Here is a 15,104-nt window from a genome sequence, read left to right as displayed (position 1 = left end):
CTCAGCTATGGTGCGGTGTTGTGCAGACTGTCGGTATAATGTGTACAAGGCTTAGCTATGGTGCGGTGTTGTGCAGACTGTCGGTACAATGTGTACAAGGCTCAGCTATGGTGCGGTGTTGTGCAGAGCTGTGTGTATAATGTGTACAAGGCTCAGCTATGGTGCGGTGTTGTGCAGAGCTGTGTGTATAATGTGTACAAGGCTTAGCTATGGTGCGGTGTTGTGCAGAGCTGTGTGTATAATGTGTACAAGGCTCAGCTATGGTGCGGTGTTGTGCAGAGCTGTGTGTATAATGTGTACAAGGCTCAGCTATGGTGCGGTGTTGTGCAGACTGTCGGTACAATGTGTACAAGGCTCAGCTATGGTGCGGTGTTGTGCAGAGCTGTGTGTATAATGTGTACAAGGCTCAGCTATGGTGCGGTGTTGTGCAGACTGTCGGTACAATGTGTACAAGGCTCAGCTATGGTGCGGTGTTGTGCAGAGCTGTGTGTATAATGTGTACAAGGCTTAGCTATGGTGCGGTGTTGTGCAGACTGTCGGTACAATGTGTACAAGGCTTAGCTATGGTGCGGTGTTGTGCAGAGCTGTGTGTATAATGTGTACAAGGCTCAGCTATGGTGCGGTGTTGTGCAGACTGTCGGTACAATGTGAGATGAAACGGTTCCAGAAATATTGGCTGCCCCGTATGCATTTTCCTTTTCACTAAACTAAAACTCAAACACATGAAACGCAATCTGCAGCTTGGCTCCTCCCACACACGTGACTGATCACATGGTCATGACATCACCAAAGGTCCTTTAACCATTGTTTAGTTTCTACCCAATGTTACCGTAGACGGTCCTGGCTGTGGTACGTACAACTCACATTGTAATAATAATACATTATGGGACGTCTCTGCTGCCTCCTTATATACAGGACATCTCTGCTGCCTCCTTATATACAGGACGTCTCTGATGTCTCCTTATATACGGGACGTCTCTGCTGCCTCCTTATATACAGGACGTCTCTGATGTCTCCTTATATACGGGCCGTCTCTGCTGCCTCCTTATATACAGGACGTCTCTGATGTCTCCTTATATACGGGACGTCTCTGCCGCCTCCTTATATACGGGACGTCTCTGATGTCTCCTTATATACAGGACATCTCTGCTGCCTCCTTATATACAGGACATCTCTGCTGCCTCCTTATATACAGGACGTCTCTGATGTCTCCTTATATACGGGCCGTCTCTGCTGCCTCCTTATATACAGGACGTCTCTGATGTCTCCTTATATACAGGACATCTCTGCTGCCTCCTTATATACAGGACGTCTCTGATGTCTCCTTATATACAGGACATCTCTGCTGCCTCCTTATATACAGGACGTCTCTGATGTCTCCTTATATACGGGACGTCTCTGCTGCTTCCTTATATACGGGACGTCTCTGATGTCTCCTTATATACAGGACATCTCTGCTGCCTCCTTATATACAGGACGTCTCTGATGTCTCCTTATATACGGGACGTCTCTGCTGCCTCCTTATATACGGGACGTCTCTGCTGCCTCCTTATATACGGGACGTCTCTGCTGCCTCCTTATATACGGGACGTCTCTGCTGCCTCCTTATATACGGGACGTCTCTGCTGCCTCCTTATATACGGGACGTCTCTGCTGCCTCCTTATATACGGACGTCTCTGCTGCCTCCTTATATACGGGACGTCTCTGCTGCCTCCTTATATACGGGACGTCTCTGCTGCCTCCTTATATACGGGACGTCTCTGCTGCTTCCTTATATACGGGACGTCTCTGCTGCCTCCTTATATACGGGACGTCTCTGCTGCCTCCTTATATACGGGCCGTCTCTGCTGCCTCCTTATATACGGGACGTCTCTGCTGCCTCCTTATATACGGGACGTCTCTGCTGCCTCCTTATATACGGGACGTCTCTGCTGCCTCCTTATATACGGGACGTCTCTGCTGCCTCCTTATATACGGGACGTCTCTGCTGCCTCCTTATATACGGGACGTCTCTGCTGCCTCCTTATATACGGGACGTCTCTGCTGCTTCCTTATATACGAGACGTCTCTGCATCCTCCTTATATACGGGACGTCTCTGCTGCCTCCTTATATACGGGACGTCTCTGCTGCCTCCTTATATACGAGACGTCTCTGCTGCCTCCTTATATACGGGACGTCTCTGCTGCTTCCTTATATACGAGACGTCTCTGCATCCTCCTTATATACGGGACGTCTCTGCTGCCTCCTTATATACGGGACGTCTCTGCTGCCTCCTTATATACGGGACGTCTCTGCTGCCTCCTTATATACGGGACGTCTCTGCTGCCTCCTTATATACGGGACGTCTCTGCTGCCTCCTTATATACGGGACGTCTCTGCTGCCTCCTTATATACGGGACGTCTCTGCTGCCTCCTTATATACGGGACGTCTCTGCTGCCTCCTTATATACGAGACGTCTCTGCTGTCTCCTTATATACGGGACGTCTCTGCTGCCTCCTTATATACGGGACGTCTCTGCTGCCTCCTTATATACGGGACGTCTCTGCTGCCTCCTTATATACGGGACGTCTCTGCTGCCTCCTTATATACGGGACGTCTCTGCTGCCTCCTTATATACGGGACGTCTCTGCTGCCTCCTTATATACGGGACGTCTCTGCTGCCTCCTTATATACGGGACGTCTCTGCTGCCTCCTTATATACGAGACGTCTCTGCTGTCTCCTTATATACGAGACGTCTCTGCTGTCTCCTAATATATGGGACGTATTTTATCTTCTGCTGTATAAAAGTATTTTTTCTCTTCCCCCTCATATACAGCACATCTCATTCGTTGCTAATATAGAGAGAGGACATCTCCGTCATCTGTAATATAGAGAAGATACCAATACATCTGTATCTTTCTCTTATATACCAGCCATATATTTCTCTGCACTTTATATACAGACATTGAGGTCACTGTCTCCAGTAGGGCTCACAATCTTACAAGGTCTCTCTCAGTACGTCATTGGAGTGTGGAAACCCAAACACGGGAACACGGGGAGAACATACAACCTCCATGCAGATTGTCCTACAGATGCCTCCCTTGTCCTCCATATATACCACCATATATACAGGACACCTCTGCTGTCCCATTGAATACAAGAAGCCTCTTGTCTTACTGCTGTACTTACAGGATGTCTTAGCTGTTCCCATATATATATATAGAGTCCTCTGCCCTCCATAATTACGGGATGCCTCTACTCACGGCTTCCCCTCTACTCCCACCCTAGATAGGGGGTAAGTGCCTGATCATAAGAACGAGGTCCCTGAATTCTGTGTCAGTAGAGATGGGGCTTATCCATGACCAATAGTATATGGCCGACTAAAGACCTTCATCGGTCCCTTAGAAGTGAATGGAGCCCCTTCTCGTGATCACTGGGCATCTTAAACGACAGACCTCCAGCAGTCTATGGATAGGGAAGAAGTGCTCGTGGGTAACCTGTAGGGGGCGTAACTTAGTTTATAAGCTCGTCTGATGCAACTTGTCTGTAGCCTTTTTGAGAATTGGTGATGGAACTTTTGTTTTTCCATTCAGGTTTCAACAGTGTAAGACATTTGTCCCTTTCCTGCATGACCCACCGAGGATGGACCAAGACAGAGACAAGATGAAGATATTACACCTCACCCTGGAGATCATGTCTCTGCTGACCGGAGAGGTGAGGGATTCTGGGAATGATGTCACATTACATCACAACAAGGGGTTCTGGGAATGTATGAGGAGTCTTATCAGGGTCTCTATCCCCTCACTCAGGATTTCACAGTAGTGAAGAAGACTCCTGATAACAGTGTGCCAGGAGGATGGAGCAGGAGTCGGAGCCCCATCACATTGCCTCCAACTGAGAGCAGCACCGCGCAGAAGATCCTGGAGCTGACCAACAAGATGATTGAGCTGCTGACCGGAGAGGTGAGCGCTGCTGGGAATGCTGGGATGTTATATGATAATATGTCGGGGTGATGACGGTATCATTGTGTTGTCAGGTTCCTATAAGGTGTCAGGACGTCACCGTCTATTTCTCCATGGAGGAGTGGGAGTATTTAGAAGGACACAAGGATCTGTACAAGGAGGTGATGATGGACGACCACCAGACCCTCACATCACCAGGTAAGAGGAGTGATGGTAGAGAGCAGTATGGAGGGGCCCCTAGATCCCCCCCATCATCTGACCCCCACATCACCAGGTAAGAGGAGAGTTTTGGATGGGGAAGTTCTCCAAGTCAGGCCAAAAATGAGTGTAAGCTTACTGCCCGGTGAGACCTGAGGTAATACTGAATCTGCAATGTATGTAAGGCCAGTGATGATTGACCTTCTGGATGTTTCTTCCATCTACACACAGGATCGTTGGAGTTCAGCCATTAGATTCTTGGTCACATCTCTTACCAGTGACCAAACCAATGACCAGTCTTTATGGCACATACAGACCCCTTTGTGAAAAGTCTTCTTGGCTGTGGTGATCTCATCTAACCAATGAACTTCTTACAGATGGAACCAGTAAGAGAAGTCAACCAGCGAGCAGTCCTGGTCCTCAGTATTCCCAGGATTGTCCAGAGGAGGAGCACAGTGTATCACTGGATGATCAGGTAGATGGCGCTAACGTCGGTGTGCACAACTTGTTCAGACTCCATTCACTAAATGTAACATTATAATATATAACATATGCCATAAATGAGAGAAGACCTTTTTAGTGCAAGTTTTCCATCAGGGCCGGTTCGGGGGGACACTATGAAGGTGTCGGGGTGTTGGTGGTTCGAAATGTCACTTTCCGCCACCAATCTCACGCCCTGGACATTACAATCCTTCATTGAGTGTGTAAAACTGAATCATTAAGTGTATTTTTAATATATTTTTTGTTTCATGTGATGAATCAGAGTGAAAATCTCTTGGACCTTAAAGTTGAAGTCGTTGAAGAAGAAGAAGCAATCGATTTGAAGGAAGAAGAGATTCCTATTGATATCAGCCCGGGTAAGTCATAGCAAGGAAATACCGCAAAGACTTGGACTCTCCTTCTTCAGTCCCGTAAATGGTTTTCAGCTGTAGCTTATAAGGCTCCGACGGAGTAACGCGCCGCTCATTTAGACATGTATGCACGCTTCAAAACAGATCCCATTGATTTCAATGGGTGCCGGCATGAACGCGCTACACATTGAAATCAATGGGAGGCTTTGTAACCCAATGATTTCAATGTGTAGCGGGCGTATGCCGGCACCCATTAACCCCTTCCCGCCGATGGCATTTTTTGATTTTCGTTTTTCGTTTTTGACTCCCCTCCTTCAAAACTCCATAACTTTTTTATTTCTCCGCTCCCAGAGCCATATGAGGTCTTAATTTTTGCGGAACAAATTTTTCTTCCTGATACTACCATTAATTATTCTATATAATGTACTGGGAAGCAGGAAAAAAATTCAGAATGGGGTGGATTTGAAGAAAAAATGCATTTCTGCGACTTTCTTATGGGCTTTGGTTTTACGGCGTTCACTGTGCAGCCACAATGACATGTCCCCTGTATTCTGTGTTTCGGTACAATTCCGGGGATACCAAATTTATATGGTTTTATTTACATTTTGACCCCTAAAGAAAATTCCAAAACTGTGTTAAAAAAATTTTTTTCTAAAAGTCGCCATATTCCGACAGCCGTAACTTTTTTATACGTGCGTGTACGGGGATGCATAGGGCGTCTTTTTTTGCGGGGCCGGATGTACGTTTTAGTTCTACCATTTTTGGGAAATGTTATTGCTTTGATCACTTTTTATTCAAATTTTTATCAGAATCAAAACAGTGAAGAAACGGCGGTTTGGCACTTTCAACTATTTTTCCTGCTACGGCGTTTACCGAACAGGACAAATATTTTTATAGATTTGTAGAGCTGGCGATTTCGGACGCAGGGATACCTAATATGTAGATGTTTCACAGTTTTTAACTACTTTTATATGTGTTCTAGGGAAAGGGGGGTGATTTGAACTTTTAATTCTTTTTATATTTCTTTATATTTTTTTTAACTTTTTTTTTTTTTTTTTGCATCTATTAGACCCCCTAGGGGTGTTGAACCCCAGGGGGTCTGATCACTAATGCAATGCATTACAATGCTAATGCATAGACCAGCCTGCAAAAGAGAGGATTTGCAGACAAGCCTGGGAGCCTGTACAAGGCTCCCGGCTGTCATGGCAACGGGACGTCAGCCCTGGAGCATGCTCCAGGAGTCGGCGATCCCGGGCAAAATGGCGGCGCCCATGTGCCGCCGGGAAAATGACGCCTCCGGCGCCTTTGATCGCAGCGCCGGAGGGGTTAATGCCTCCGATCGGTCCGGGGACCGATCGGAGGCATTAAAGCCGGTTGTCTACTGCTTAAAGCAGTAGACACCTGGCGGCTATGGCGGCCGCCCGGCTGCCGGGCGGTCGCCATAGTTACAGACCCGACATGCGCCGTACTATTACGGCGCATGTCGGGAAGGGGTTAAAATCAATGGGATCTGTTTTGAAGTGTGTATACATGTCTAAATGAGCCGGGCGTTACTCCGTGAGAACGAAGCCTAAGACTACTCTTCGTGAAGGGTTACTCAGGCTCAGGTATGGTGTGTTGTCATCATAACACCCTTATCATCCAGTTCCTCCATCGTTGGGACTCCCATCATCCATTCCTTGCCATTGTCAGCCTTTTCTAGTCTTCTCTTGGTGAGCTCCAATTTCCGTGTGTTGTGGTTCCGCCTCCATGTTTCTTATTTATTCGACCGCCAAGGTTTCCTACAACTCTGATCCTTCTGTAACTCCTGGGAATAACGAACCAATGTTGTTGTTTTTTTTCACAATTGTTTTAAATCTGGGATTCCTCTTAGACGTCAGGGTGATGAGGGATCAGTGAAGATTCACATAGAAACAACATGTTCGATGTTTTGATGGTCCATTAATATGGACATGTAAGTAGCCGCATTGAGATCATGGGGGAACTTCTTCATCTGGTTATACATTTCTGGTATAAAAATAGTCACTTGCAACATTTTTGCACCGGCCTCACCACTTTTCCAAAAGTGGGCATGGATGGGGCCAAGGTAAAAACTACTACACAGGAGCCCAAGGTGCAAGGAGGCGGGGAGGATGCGCCTAACTTATGATGAGTCACAACATCATGATAAATTAGGTTTGCCCTCTGACGTCGCAGGGGACATTAAGACTGGGGTACAATAGACCAGTCTTGATGAACCCTCTGGCCATGTTATAGCCTTGTTTTGTCTTTGCCGCAGCGCTGATCCTTACACGAGTTATCGTGCAAGAATCAGCGCCGCGTTACATTGTGTGCGTGCACCCTAAGGATCAGCGCTGCAAAACAGAATCCCATTGACTTCAATGTGTTACGCGCGCTAAACGGAACCCATTGAAATCAATGGGATTCTGTTTTGCAGCGCTGATCCTTACATGTGTTAACGTGCAAGAATCAGCGCCGCGTTACATCGTGTACATGCACCCGTATACCGTTATAGTCCTTTCTACTTTATTGTTCCTGCAGATGGCCAGAGCGAGGACTTGAGACAAAGCCACTGTTCACCCCCAGACATTGATGGAGATGAGAATATTATCAAACATGACTATCCAGGAGAAGACCATTTTCTATGTTTGGGATGTGGGAAATGGTTTAAGCACAAATTCGGTCAAAAAACTCCCAGTGGACAGATGCCGGAAATGCGCTGCAGGAAATGCAGGAAATCTTCCACGCAGAACTCGGGTCTTGCAGAACATCAGAAAATTCCCGCAAGGGAGAAGCTGTTCTCATGTTCTGAATGTGGAAAGAGCTTTACCAAAAAATCCAACCTAGTACAACATGAGAGAATTCACACAGGAAAGAAGCCATATTCATGTCCTGAATGTGGAAAAAGTTTTGCCAAGAAATACGGTCTGGTTAACCATCACTGGAGTCACACGGGGAAAAAGCCATTTTCATGTCCCATATGTGGAAGATCCTTCACCCAGAATGCAGATCTTGTCAAACATAACAGAATTCACACAGGAGAAAAACCATTTTCTTGTTCGGAATGTGGAAAATGTTTTTCTCAAAAATCAGATCTTCTTAAACATCAGAAGATACACACGGGGGAGAAGCCATTTTCATGTTCAGAATGTGACCGATGCTTTACGAAGAAATCAGATCTCACTAAACATCAGAGAATTCACACAGGGGAGAAGCCATATTCATGTCCTGAATGTGGAAAATCTTTTACCCAGAAATCCGATCTCGTCAAACATTATAGAAGCCACACGGGGGAGAAGCCATATTCCTGCTTAGAATGTGAGAAATGTTTTGCCCTAAAATCGGGTCTTATTAAACATCAGAGAATCCACACGGGGGAGAAGCCCTTCTCATGTTCAGAATGTTGGAAATGTTTTACCAAGAAATCATCTCTTGTTAAACATCAGAGGATTCACACGGGGGAGCGGCCGTTCCCTTGTTTGATATGTGGAAAAAGCTTCACCCAGAAACCTGTTCTTGTGAGACATCAGAGGATTCATCAGAAGGTGGAAGACGCTTCAGATGTCTCACCTATTGGAAATTGTCTCTCCAGTTCTTAAGGTGGAAGTGATCTTTTATGAAGTTCTCCATTAGGCTCACTCTGGTCACTGAGCCTAATAAGAGGCTGACATTTACCGATCCTGTAAGGATTACAATAGAAGAGAACGACACTACTGACAATAGATGATGTCACCGCTTAGCCCCACCCCCTCCCTGCACAGAGCATGGCTAGAGATCAAAGAGTTGGCTCCAGACTACGGCCTATGGCCATGACTGTGCTGGAAAAATAACCAGAATGCAAAGTTGAAGGGAAAGTGAAAGTGAAATAAAAATTTCCCCTAAGGGGTTAAACTAACGAGTGTTTAATTGGTCAAGATCTGCGTTATTATCACGGTCGGGATACCCCGGTGACGGCGCGGGGCGCAGCTTCAGAGACCATGTGACTGCCATGGGGTTCATTTCTATGAACGTTTTCTTTTACTTTGGACGATACCAAATCTGTGAATATTATTCTATATTTAATAAAGATTATTTATGGATTAAAAAATGAGCACTCGGGTTTTCTTTGAGTTTTATTTTAACGCTTTTTAAAAAAAAATTAATTTTGGCTTTTCCGAGCCATAAGGATTAAATAAAAAATTCTGCACTGGCTCAAAACTCCTGAATATTAGATCGATGTTACTTTACAGCCTGCTGCAAAGCGATCTGATACGATCGATAGGATTTCGTCGCACGGATCAGTAATCGTCCCTATACTGCAGTGTAGTCAGCAAGGAAGATGACTGATCCCTACTGCTGCGACTGGAGCGTGTCGGTGATACAAGGAGAGTCCTTATGTAAGACAAGGAGTCGGGGACAGCTGGGGGCTGCGGTCTGACCTAAGGAGCGTTCACGTGTAAGATTTAGAATCTGAATCTGAAGAAGAACCTATTGGGCGGGGTCAGAATTCCAAATTCTGCATCATATGAGAGCACTGGACATGTTCAGCTCCTTCTTCTGCTCAGACCTTCCCACGATACCACATATAGTGCGGGGCGTGCAAACGGTCACAAGATGGCAGCAAGACAACGCAAAAACTATTCCAGACAGGACAGCGGCCAGTAGGGAGGAAGGGGTTAAACACGACGGGCCCGGTAGACTAGAGCAATGACTGGCACGTGTCATCTGTGTTGTTATAGACAACTGGCACTATAGTAGTCTGCGACCGATCACTGCCAATAAGAGCAGCGCGCAAATCTTTACCAGATTTACAAGAACTCGTGCCAGGAAACCGGAGCCAGATACCACAAATCTACAGTCATGGCCGGAAGTGTTGGCCCCCTGGAAATCTTTCCAGAGAGTGAAGGATTTCTCCCAGAATATTATTGCAATTACAGGTTTATTTCCTTTGTGTTTATTGGAACACAAAAAAACTGAGAAAAATAAGCCAAAAATTGTAGAATTTCACACAAAATTCCAAAAATGGGCCGGACAAAATTCCTGGCCCCCTCAACGTAATATCCGGTTACCGACCCTTTGGAAAAAATATCTGAAATCAATCTCTTCCTATAACCATCCACAAGCTTCTTACAACTCTGGAGTTTTGGCCTCTCTACCTTTGCAGACGGCTCCAGGTCTCTCAGATTTGGGGTGGGGGGCGCCTTCTCTTCTCCCCACAACAATTTAAGATCTCTCCACAGGTGTTCGATGGGATTTAGGTCCGGACGCATTGCGGCCACTTCACAAATCTCCAGCGCTTTCCTTCCATCCAATTCTGGGGACGTTTTGAAGTATATTTGGGGTCATTGTCCCGCTGCAAGACTCATGACCTAGAACGTAAACCCAACTTTCTGTTACTGTCTCCTGATGGATATTTGGTGCTGACACTGAGACTACAGGACACTTGCAAGTCTTTGGCACTTGGTTGGGGCTGCTCCTCCTGCGTTACAACATTTCATTGATTCTTCTCTTCTATCCACGTCCAGGGAGATTAGCCACAGGGCCACGGGGTGTAAACTTGTGGATTATGTGGTGCACTGTTGACAAAGGAACATGCAGATCTCTGGAGATGGACTTGAGATTATTGATATTTTTCCCCAATTTTGGTTCTCAAGTCCTTAGTTCTCTTCTCCTCTCTCTGCCCTCCATGCTTAGTGCAGCACAGACTGAGTCACATTGTATCCTTTGTATCATGATCCCTCAGTGGAGCGCATATGGCTTAATAAGATTCCACACACCTACATGGTGGTCTCTCCCTAAGGAGTGATGATATCCCCTTAACCCTGTCTAGAAGCCTCTCACCTCTGCCAAGTCAGACTTCTCTGCGCCGGGCTGAAGAGATCCAAATAGATGGAAACAGCTGTCCTCAGCTAAGAGACTGTACTAGGTAAAATCCTACATCAATTTTTTTTTTTTTTTTTTTATCGAAGGCCTCAAACAGAGCCAACGTAAATACCCAGTGCACGAAAAAAGTGGGAGTGCCACTAAAACGTGCCCAGGATGCTGGCATAGTGGCCCCTGCACACAGTATTATCCCCCATAGTGGCCCCTGCACACAGTATTATGTCCCATAGTGGCCCCTGCACACAGTATTATCCCCCATAGTGGCCCCTGCACACAGTATTATGCCCCATAGTGGCCCCTGCACACAGTATTATCCCCCATAGTGGCCCCTGCACACAGTATTATCCCCCATAGTGGCCCCTGCACACAGTATTATCCCCCATAGTGGCCCCTGCACACAGTATTATCCCCCATAGTGGCCCCAGCACACAGTATTATGTCCCATAGTGGCCCCTGCACACAGTATTATGTCCCATAGTGGCCCCTGCACACAGTATTATGTCCCATAGTGGCCCCTGCACACAGTATTATCCCCCATAGTGGCCCCTGTATACAGTATTATGTCCCATAGTGGCCCCTGCACACAGTATTATCCCCCATAGTGGCCTCTGCACACAGTATTATCCCCCATAGTGGCCTCTGCACACAGTATTATGTCCCATAGTGGCCCCTGCACACAGTATTATCCCCCATAGTGGCCCCTGCACACAGTATTATGTCCCATAGTGGCCCCTGCACACAGTATTATCCCCCATAGTGGCGCCTGCACACAGTATTATCCCCCATAGTGGCCCCTGCACACAGTATTATGTCCCATAGTGACCCCTGCACACAGTATTATGCCCCATAGCGGCCCCTGCACACAGTATTATGTCCCATAGTGGCCCCTGCACACAGTATTATGTCCCATAGTGGCCCCTGCACACAGTATTATGCCCCATAGTGGCCCCTGTATACAGTATTATGTCCCATAGTGGCCCCTGCACACAGTATTATGTCCCATAGTGGTCCCTGCACACAGTATTATCCCCCATAGTGGCCCCTGCATACAGTATTATGTCCCATAGTGGCCCCTGCACACAGTATTATGTCCCATAGTAGCCCCAGCACACAGTATTATGTCCCATAGTGGTCCCTGCACACAGTATTATGTCCCATAGTGACCCCAGCACACAGTATTATGTCCCATAGTGGCCCCTGCACACAGTATTATCCCCCATAGTGGCCCCTGCACCCAGTATTATGTCCCATAGTGGCCCCTGCACACAGTATTACGTCCCATAGTGGCCCCTGCACACAGTATTATCCCCCATAGTGGCCCCTGCACACAGTATTATCCCCCATAGTGGCCTCTGCACACAGTATTATCCCCCATAGTGGCCCCTGCACACAGTATTATCCCCCATAGTGGCCCCTGCACACAGTATTATCCCCCATAGTGGCCTCTGCACACAGTATTATCCCCCATAGTGGCCCCTGCACACAGTATTATGCCCCATAGTGGCCCCTGCACACAGTATTATGCCCCATAGTGGCCCCTGCACACAGTATTATCCCCCATAGTGGCCCCTGTATACAGCATTATGTCCCATAGTGGCCCCAGCACACAGTATTATGTCCCATAGTGGCCCCTGCACACAGTATTATGTCCCATAGTGGCCCCTGCACACAGTATTATGTCCCATAGTGGTCCCTGCACACAGTATTATGTCCCTTAGTGGCCCCTGCACACAGTATTATGCCCCATAGTGGCCCCTGCACACAGCATTATGTCCCATAGTGTCCCCTGCACACAGTATTATCCCCCATAGTGTCCCCTGCACACAGTATTATCCCCCATAGTGGCCCCTGCACACAGTATTATCCCCCATAGTGGCCCCTGCACACAGTATTATGTCCCATAGTGGCCCCAGCACACAGTATTATGTCCCATAGTGGCCCCTGCACACAGTATTATCCCCAATAGTGGCCCCTGCACACAGTATTATGTCCCATAGTGGCCCCTGCACACAGTATTATGTCCCATAGTGGCCCCTGCACACAGTATTATCCCCAATAGTGGCCCCTGCACACAGTATTATGTCCCATAGTGGCCCCTGCACACAGTATTATGTCCCATAGTGGCCCCTGCACACAGTATTATGTCCCCATAGTGGCCCCTGCACACAGTATTATGTCCCATAGTGGCCCCTGCACACAGTATTATGTCCCATAGTGACCCCTGCACACAGTATTATCCCCCATAGTGGCCCCTGTATACAGTATTATGTCCCATAGTGGCCCCTGCACACAGTATTATGTCCCATAGTGACCCCTGCACACAGTATTATGTCCCATAGTGACCCCTGCACACAGTATTATGTCCCATAGTGGCCCCTGCACACAGTATTATCCCCCATAGTGGCCCCTGCACACAGTATTATCCCCCATAGTGGCCCCTGCACACAGTATTATCCCCCATAGTGGCCCCTGCACACAGTATTATCCCCCATAGTGGCCCCTGCACACAGTATTATCCCCCATAGTGGCCCCTGCACACAGTATTATCCCCCATAGTGGCCCCTGCACACAGTATTATCCCCCATAGTGGCCCCTGCACACAGTATTATCCCCCATAGTGGCCCCTGCACACAGTATGATCCCCCATAGTGGCCCCTGCACACAGTATTATCCCCCATAGTGGCCCCTGCACACAGTATTATCCCCCATAGTGGCCCCTGCACACAGTATTATGTCCCATAGTGACCCCTGTACACAGTATTATCCCCCATAGTGGCCCCTGCACACAGTATTATCCCCCATAGTGGCCCCTGCACACAGTATTATCCCCCATAGTGGCCCCTGCACACAGTATTATCCCCCATAGTGGCCCCTGCACACAGTATGATCCCCCATAGTGGCCCCTGCACACAGTATGATCCCCCAAAGTGGCCCCTGCACACAGTATGATCCCCCATAGTGGCCCCTGCACACAGTATTATGTCCCATAGTGGCCCCTGCACACAGTATTATGTCCCATAGTGGTCCCTGCACACAGTATTATCCCCCATAGTGGCCCCTGCACACAGTATTATCCCCATAGTGGCCCCTGCACACAGTATTATCCCCCATAGTGGCCCCTGCACACAGTATTATCCCCATAGTGGCCCCTGCACACAGTATTATCCCCCATAGTGACCCCTGCACACAGTATTATCCCCCATAGTGGCCCCTGCACACAGTATTATCCCCCATAGTGGCCCCTGTATACAGTATTATGTCCCATAGTGGCCCCTGCACACAGTATTATCCCCCATAGTGGCCCCTGCACACAGTATTATGTCCCATAGTGGCCCCTGCACACAGTATTATCCCCCATAGTGGCCCCTGCACACAGTATTATCCCCCATAGTGGCCCCTGTATACAGTATTATGTCCCATAGTGGCCCCTGCACACAGTATTATGTCCCATAGTAGCCCCAGCACACAGTATTATGTCCCATAGTGGCCCCTGCACACAGTATTATCCCCCATAGTGGACCCTGCACCCAGTATTATGTCCCATAGTGGCCCCTGCACACAGTATTACGTCCCATAGTGGCCCCTGCACACAGTATTATGTCCCATAGTGACCCCTGCACACAGTATTATGCCCCATAGTGACCCCAGCACACAGTATTATGTCCCTTAGTGGCCCCTGCACACAGTATTATCCCCCATAGTGGCTCCTGCACACAGTATTATGTCCCATAGTGGTCCCTGCACACAGTATTATCCCCCATAGTGGCCCCTGTATACAGTATTATGTCCCATAGTAGCCCCAGCACACAGTATTATGTCCCATAGTGACCCCAGCACACAGTATTATGTCCCTTAGTGGCCCCTGCACACAGTATTATGCCCCATAGTGACCCCAGCACACAGTATTATGTCCCTTAGTGGCCCCTGCACACAGTATTATGCCCCATAGTGGCCCCTGCACACAGTATTATGCCCCATAGTGGCCCCTGCACACAGTATTATGCCCCATAGTGGCCCCTGCACACAGTATTATCCCCCATAGTGGCCCCTGTATACAGCATTATGTCCCATAGTGGCCCCAGCACACAGTATTATGTCCCATAGTGGCCCCTGCACACAGTATTATGTCCCATAGTGGCCCCTGCACACAGCATTATGTCCCATAGTGTCCCCTGCACACAGTATTATCCTCCATAGTGGCCCCTGCACACAGTATTATCCCCCATAGTGGCCCCTGCACACAGTATT

At 47.9% G+C, this 15,104-nt stretch overlaps 1 protein-coding gene across 1 annotated transcript; it reads left to right on the top strand.

Moving 5' to 3' along the window:
• The first annotated feature begins 784 nt into the window (after window positions 1-784).
• Window positions 785-9,016, top strand: LOC142219347 (uncharacterized). Its single transcript, XM_075288336.1, has 7 exons — window positions 785-849; window positions 3,577-3,697; window positions 3,793-3,945; window positions 4,020-4,143; window positions 4,521-4,618; window positions 4,907-5,000; window positions 7,536-9,016. The coding sequence occupies exons 2-7, from the start codon at window positions 3,626-3,628 to the stop codon at window positions 8,591-8,593; spliced, it is 1,599 nt and encodes a 532-aa protein (XP_075144437.1). The 5' UTR covers window positions 785-849; window positions 3,577-3,625; the 3' UTR covers window positions 8,594-9,016.
• Window positions 9,017-15,104: the final 6,088 nt, after the last annotated feature.

The sequence above is a fragment of the Leptodactylus fuscus genome, chromosome 10 (genome assembly GCF_031893055.1).
Source record: "Leptodactylus fuscus isolate aLepFus1 chromosome 10, aLepFus1.hap2, whole genome shotgun sequence".
NCBI classification, from domain to species: Eukaryota; Metazoa; Chordata; class Amphibia; order Anura; family Leptodactylidae; genus Leptodactylus; species Leptodactylus fuscus.
This window is presented reverse-complemented; position numbering and strand designations above follow the sequence as displayed.